The sequence below is a fragment of the Thamnophis elegans genome, chromosome 4, assembly GCF_009769535.1.
Source record: "Thamnophis elegans isolate rThaEle1 chromosome 4, rThaEle1.pri, whole genome shotgun sequence".
In the NCBI taxonomy this organism is placed as follows: Eukaryota; Metazoa; Chordata; class Lepidosauria; order Squamata; family Colubridae; genus Thamnophis; species Thamnophis elegans.
This window is the reverse complement of record NC_045544.1, coordinates 38,203,217-38,210,952: the sequence shown is the minus strand read 5'-3', so window position 1 is coordinate 38,210,952 and position 7,736 is coordinate 38,203,217. Positions and strand designations below refer to the sequence as shown.

Genomic DNA, 7,736 nt, shown 5'->3' with positions numbered 1-7,736 from the left:
TCTAGAGCCTAGAACCCTCGCGCGTCGCGCCGCCTTTTTTTCCTTCGGCAGAAGAGAAAGCAGGGCCAGCTGGGGCGAGTGGGGCAGGGTTGCATTGCGGCCCCGCGTCGTAACGGGCTCCAGGAGGAGGACGGGCCCCGTCTCCCCCCATTATGACGCGCGCTGAATTTCACTGTGCTGCGCAAGGCGCTGCGTGACCAGCTGGCAGGCCACTTCGGCCATGAAGCGGCAACAGCAGCGGCGTCGGCCGCGGCGCGGGTCGGGGCAGTGCTTCGGGGCGGAGAGCAGGTGGCGCGTCTCCCCGAGCGACAGAGGCGCGCCCAGCACCAACAAGGGCCGGAAAAAGCCGCCCGTCGTGTCCTGCTGCAGTCTGTCGGGCAGCGAGACCCAGCAAGAGATGACGCGCCGCAGAATCAGCCCCGGACGCTTCTCTCCGCCGCAATGCTTCCCGGACGCGGCTTACAGCTCCGAGCCCGAAGCGGCGGGAGGCGAGGGCTGCCTTGGCCGCCTCCAGCTGGCTCAATTGTACCGCGACGAAGGCGGCATGCTGTTGCCGCGGAAAGGCAAGTACAGGGGCGCTTCGCTCCCGCACACTAAGGCTCCGGCCATCGCCACCGCCACTTCGGCCCGTCTGCGCCGCCCCACCTTGCCCCAACAGCACCATTACCTCGCTCCAGCCGGCGAGGGCTGCGCTACTCCTTGCACCACTTCTTGTACCACCCTCTACGGCGGAGATTTCCAGACCCATCACGAGCTGCCCGGACGTTCTCCGACAGGCAGGTGCACCCGGGTGGAGGAGCTGCTCCGGGACGACCAATGGGCCAGTCCTGTGACTAGAGCTCTGGAATATGGAACGGACTTTCCCACCGACATCAGCAAGCCACCGTCAATTTGCCCGTCTTCTTTTTCCTTCACTCAGATCGACCATAAAGCTTCTCCCAAGCTTGAGAAGAAGGAACCAAAAAGAAGGGATTGGCAGGAGCCCTGCGACAGCAGCCCCAGCTTGGTAGACCTGATGCATTCCTTGAGGCAGTATGATGAGGAAGACCCAATGGCTTATTTGGCCCCTAACACTTCACATCATCACCGTCACCACAATCACCACAAAACCAAGAAGGGAGATGCTCAGGTCAGCCTCCAGGATCTGACTGAGAAGAGATATGAAGACATGATTCCAGAAAGGGAAAAAAAGCTTGCTGCTTTGATGTTAGCTAGGCATCAGGAGGAGGAAGAGATGAAGGATAGGCAGCTCCAGGTCTCTGAGGCTTGGGAGAAGATGAGGCGGAAGGAGAAGAAGCACAAAGCGAAGTTGGAAAAGGAGAGGCAATACCAGTTGGCAGACAATGTGGACCAATGGCAGAGGGACCGGGATCAAAGAAAAGCCAAGGCTAAGCTAGAGGAAGAGCAATTAATCGCCGCTAGGGAGAGGGATATTTTGTTGCGTGACAAGAAGTGGAAAAAGTTAGCTAAAGAGCAGGAGTGTAGACGTAGAGAGAAATTTGAAAATGCCAGGCTTCAGGCTGAGTATAAGAAACGTTGCCAGGAAAAGCAAGTCTGGGATAAACGGTTGATGGATCGAAATGCCAAAGATCAGAACTCTCATGCATACAAAGAGAAGATGCTGCAGGCCCTGGAGAAGAGGCTTATAAAGGAAATGGAGAGAAAGAAGAGGAAAGTAGAACCGAATGACTATAAGAAACTCAAGCCCATGCAGGTGAAAGACCCAGTTGAGGACAAGCTCAAAGCTGATGAGTTGTACAAGAGGCTTTGCATTGAACAAAAGCTTCAGAGGTCTCAGGAAATCCTGGAGCAACTGCTGGAAGAAAGGAATAGAGAACTAAAAGAAAAGTCATACAAGGAAGAAGAGCATGGCATAGTAGCCAAGGCGAGAGCTAAAGAGACAGAAGAGGAAAAGAGAAGGCGCAAGGAGATGTTGTTGCAAATAGCTGAGATGAAGATACAGCAGGCCAGGGAAATTATGAGCAAAAATATGCAAGACAGAGCACAACATATAAAAGAAATTAATTGTGCCAAGGAAAGGAACCACCATTGCCGTAAGCAGAAGCTTGAATATGATGAAAAATGCCACCTACGGGAATTGCAGGAAGCATTAAGAAGAAAAGATATGAAAAGCAATCAGCTTCTAAGGTACAAGGATGCAGCTATTGAAGACTCTAGGAGAATAGCCAGAGCACCATATTGCCTTAGAGACAAAATGAGAGACCTGATGAACCACAATACATTTGATCCAATGGCTTTAGATGCCCACCGTAATCCAAATTGCCCTAGAGGCCTGTAGTGAAGTTTAAGGAAACACACTGTCTTCTGCCAAAGTAGATGGTTGCAATGCATTCATTTTGCAGAACTCTGCATTGCTGTACACTAAAGTGATTTCAGCCTTAATTACTCTTTGACTGATAAGTACTGTGGTTTAAAGGAATTTACAATATACACTAAAAGGCTCTGATGTGCATTTGTAATGTTATTGTGAACAGAAAACACTGACCATTATCCACATATTACTATGAACAACTTAATGCTACACAGAATTTAGCTACAACTTAATGCAATACATTTTGATTGAATATTCCTGTAACAATGATTTTTAAAAAATTCTATTTCATAATGGACAGTTTGAGTTAAAAATTACGTTTTACCAAATGTGACATTTAAAACATTTCAGTTCAAGGTATTCATTTGGCCAATCAAGTATTAATACAGATTGTTCTCGACATATGACCACAATTGAGTCCCAAATTTCTGTTGCTAATAAGACAGTTGTTAAGTAGGTCATTCCCCATTTTATGCCCTTTTTTGCCATGATTATTGAGCAAATCGTTACAGCTGATAAGTGAATCATAGTTAAGCGAATCTGGTTTCCCCCATTAATTTTGCTTGTCAGATGTTCACTAGAAAGGTTATGGTGAGAATCTCAGAACCCCCATGGATGCTGCAACTATCATAAATATATAACTGTTGCAAAGGACCCAAATTTTGATCATTGACTGAAGAGATGCTGCCATGGTCATAAGTGTGAGAACTGGTCATAAGTCACTTTTTTCAGTGTCATTGCAACTTTCAATAGTCATTAAATGAACTGTTGTAAGCCGAGGACTACCTGAACTAGTATTTTAATGAAACACATTCCAGTAATATTTTTCAAATCATTTTTATATGTGACTAAATAAGCCAAGCAATAATTTGCAGTCCATATGTTAACCATAAATCCCATTTGTTCCTTTGGGGTTTATGAGCCTTTCCTGGGATTTAACAGACACAATGAATGTATTATTTTGTGATATTAGAAATTTATTATTGTATGGCTATGTACTTTAGGACAGACATTGTATAATTGATGCTAATTTTGTAAACTTTCATAATATTATAAAATTTTTGATGGCAACCACGTAGGTGCTAACCATCTATCATTTAAGATACTTTAAAATAAAGCCTGACCAGAATCTGTTCATTTCTAAAAAATATGAAATTGTATGATTTGATGTTTATATTCTGAGATTTAATCTGCCAATAAACATTGGGTATATTTGGTAAATTGCCTGGAAAAAATAAAGACATGATCACATGAAACACTTGTAAGTGTTCATAAAAACTTGTTAGTCAGCTTTTCAAAGCATGTTGAATTTAAACTAAATTTGCCAGGCGTTAGCACAATAAATAAGCCTTACATTTTCTTTTTTTCCTCTCATAAACGAGTGTAGCTGTAAATCTGAATCACAGATTAACTAGATTTGCTTTGACATACTTTTTAAAAAAATTAGTGTCTTAGCTAGACATACCAGTTAATACTTATTCAATATTAGAGAATAATATTGAGGCCACATTGCACAAATGACCTTCATGTTGAACTAAAAGGAATTGGCAATGTTTTGTTTTTAAGATCCTTAGGCAGCACTAGATACTAGATTAAGACCTCACTAACGATCAAGGCCAAAGGCAGCATGATTGTGACCAAGATTTCTAGCTTTCACACTAGTTCCTCTGTTACACACACATTACACATAAATCCTGTGCCAGTGATAGAAAAGTTTATCTGCTTGAGGAGCTGTTTGATGGAATATCAAGAGTCTGGAGAAATAAAGCTGCAACTGTTGGCTCTGGCATTATTACTAGGTGTAATACAGCAGATTAGTTCTTGTATACCTCAGTGGAAGCAAATCAGCTTGTACCATAGTACTTACTTAACTTGTTTCATTGGATTCTTTATATCACAATAATCCAGAGATTTATTACAAATACAGCTCATCACAAAATAGCCTTTTTTGCTAATGTGCTTACGGAGGTTATTGTCAGGCTTGACTCCACAGGCATGACTGGAACCATAAGCTGAGAAGAATCAACAGTTTTATAAAATAAAATTTAGAAAGCCGTAGTGAAAGAATTCCAGCAGAGCAATGTATCAAGACTAAGCCCTGTTTATAGAACCAATATTCAAACCCTTGTGTACCTTTTTTGGTTTCTTTCCCTACAGAATGCATTGGTTAAAGACGCAGTTTCTATCTATCTCGTTTTTGCAACAGATCTCATATTTTTGTCTGTATGAGAAGTCTCATCCCATGCTATATCCCTGCAGGTTTTCCTGGTTAACAGAGATGATTCCACTTCATTTCAATCTAGTTTTTGGACCAAATCCTTCATGGTTGCACTGATACATATCTTGGAGAGAACTGCTGAATGCAAATTTACTGATCATGCTTAATCAGCAATTTCTGAGACATTTAAGCTATACCATCCCTCCCATCCCTCCCCCTCCGGAAATGTCTTCATGAATTGAGAATAGACAGAACTTTTATGGTAGTTGTTTCTCCTACTTGCAGAGATGGTTCTCAAATATAGTACAATGATTTACTGTAATTCTTCATCTGGCAGCCATTTTCCAACATAGGGTGTTACGCCTTGGTGGCGCAGTAGTTAGAGTGCAATACTGCAGGCTGCTTCTGCTGACTGCTGGCTGTGCAATTTGGCAGTTCAAATCTCACCAGACTCAAGGTTGACTCAGCCTTCCATCCTTCCAAGGTGGGTAAAATGAGGGCCCAGATTGTTGGGGGCAATATGCTGACTCTAAACTGCTTAGAGAGGGCTGTAAAAGCACTATAAAGTGGTATATAAGTCTAAAGTGCCATTGCTATTGCTTTGCAAGGGGAAGGCTAGAAAAAGAGAGCGGAACCTGAAAATACCCTGTGGGTAATTCTTGAGTAGAGGAAATGATAAATTTCTACACAGAGTTGTAATCAGACAGAGTATATTTATCATTTGTGTGTGCTCATAATTGACATTACAGGCTTCTGTGACATGCAAAATATGCGTGTTACCAACTGGGATAGCAATAATGCCTTTTTCTAGGCATGATTCATTCATTCAATTTCTATAGCCACTCAACCAATTTTGCCATTAATTAATTACATTTGGATTTCTGCTTTGTGCTTTACTGTGTTTTCTTTTATGTTTAATCAAGCATATGTACAGAATATGAATAATGGGATATCCAGTTATGCATTTGTAATATCATGCTATTGAACTTTTCTTGTAAAAGGAACATTAAATTCACTTTGAACATTAAATCCAAAGAAAATAATAAAACTATCAAAACTGAATTTGACAGTCCAATTTCAATTGCTAAAATGGACAATCCATCTCCAAAAGTTGTTGGAAATATAATTAGGTCAGATCAATTTTTGAAATTTGGTGCAAAGGTATAAAATGCAAAAGTTCTGGAAAATGATGCATGCTAAAATTCACTTCACTTAAAAGTTGAATTTGCATTTGAACCTGCAATATGCTTATGAAATTTTAGAAACTACATCCTCACAAAATGTATACAAAGACTGCTCTTGAAGAGTGTCTGGAATTTCAGTTGGTGAATATAGTGATCTGGGCAATTATGTGTGACCCTAGAATGGCATATATATGACATGGCATGTAATATATATGTATATATATTATATCTGATGAGTGACCACCTCTACTTGATTATATTTGCCCATCCCATCAGAACTGGCAGAAGAGACATTGTATGCTGTATTCCAGTTTGGGAAAGTTTCATTTGGCACGACCCAGAAGATGGTTCTTTTCTACCATGGCACCTACATTGTCTGACCCAAGGTGAAGATAGCTTTATCTGTGACAACCTTTCAAAAGTTGTCCCTTACAATATGGCTATGTCAGCAGATTTGGGGTTCTCAAGGGAATGGTAATTTGATGAGATGGCTACATTAATATCATTTATCTCCATTTGTCCTTAATATTGTTGATGTCTTTTAATTGTAGTTTTTTTAACATTTGAATTGAATTTTATGATTGTTTTTATTATAAGCTGCCTAGAGTTACTTTATAGTAAGATGAATGGCTATATAAATATAATGGTAATTAGATATGATAGATGATAGATAGATAGATAGATAGATAGATAGATAGATAGATAGATAGACAGACAGACAGACAGACAGACAGACGATAGATGATAGATAGGTATTGAGTTAGCTTTATATATATTTCCTGCTGCAAGGATACATTATGCTTCTAACTGGAAGTGTCATCTGATCCCTTTCAGTGGAAGAATAGCAAACCAAGCTGTGGGAGACTTCAGTGTCAAGAATAGCTTTATACTTAGAAATATATCTGGCTTAGATTTCAAATCAAATTGAAAGCCTTTCTTAGATTGTAATCTGATACATTGATTAGTGCACTTAGATCTGCACAATTTGAGTATGTCCATATAATTTATATTTCAATTTTATGAGGTACTTCAATTAGAGTAGATGTTTAGCAATATGTAGTAATAATCTGTTATTATCTGTATAAATAGAGTTCTTAGGCCCATCTTTCCCCATGTTGAATAGAGATTTATAGAAGTTGAAAAGCAGAAGGAAACAATTCAGAATTTTCATTTTAGGCTGGCAGCCTGATTTATCAATGCATTTGAGTAAAATAAAATATTTTTATTTCAACTGGATTTACTACAATGCTTTTTTTGTCCTTTGGTTGTATCCCAAAGTGACAATTGTGTAGAGTTCTGGTGGATCTTGTACCGTCGTCAGCAACTGAACCCAGTTCATTAATTAATTTTAACCCATTAATTTTGTCATCTAAAAATATTAAGTAATAGAAATTTTCAGTACTTAAAAACACTTCTATTGTATATTCATGACACAATTTTAAAAAGTGAATAATACAATTTTGGAACCTTGTTTACTGCTGATGCAAAATATCTTGTGTTAGGATTCTATTCTTTTCAGATAGTGATACGATTACACCAAGTTTACAAAAAAATATTTTCCGTACAAACTGTCCTTAATATTTTCTAACTAAATAGATAAAAGGAAATTGGCTCTCTTATTTTACTGTGAGAGCATCCTCGTATACAGTATTGATAATATGTTTTAGAGTTTAAAAAGATGGGAAATCTAAATTTTATTTAAACCTACTTGACAGTTTATTCTTATCTCTAACTGTTAATGGGTTGAGGTAGGCTACTGTGGTTTGAAGGGAAGCCTAGTCTACAAAACCTCATAATTGTACTTTCTTTAGAAAGGATAAGAAAAAAAATGTTTTTCTTAGAAACATAGCCTATATTCCTGAATGACATGGGAGGTAGTAGGTCCTGTGTCAGACGCTTAAGGTTGTCCTGTGTTGCACAGCAAATTTTCTCCAACTATTTAGGTCATTACAGAAACTAACACACTATAAGTTTTTCTGTGTAGATGTAGGAATCTCAATAC

The 7,736-nt window shown here is 39.6% G+C and overlaps 1 protein-coding gene across 1 annotated transcript; it reads left to right on the top strand.

Moving 5' to 3' along the window:
- Positions 1–397: 397 nt before the first annotated feature.
- Positions 398–2,305, top strand: CCDC185 (coiled-coil domain containing 185). The gene has a single exon (XM_032217155.1). The coding sequence runs from the start codon at positions 398–400 to the stop codon at positions 2,297–2,299; it is 1,902 nt and encodes a 633-aa protein (XP_032073046.1). The 3' UTR covers positions 2,300–2,305.
- Positions 2,306–7,736: the final 5,431 nt, after the last annotated feature.

Coding starts and splice junctions, on each gene's coding strand:
- CCDC185 (XM_032217155.1), top strand. CDS start 398: ATGACGCGCCGCAGAATCAGCCCCGGACGCTTCTCTCCGCCGCAATGC.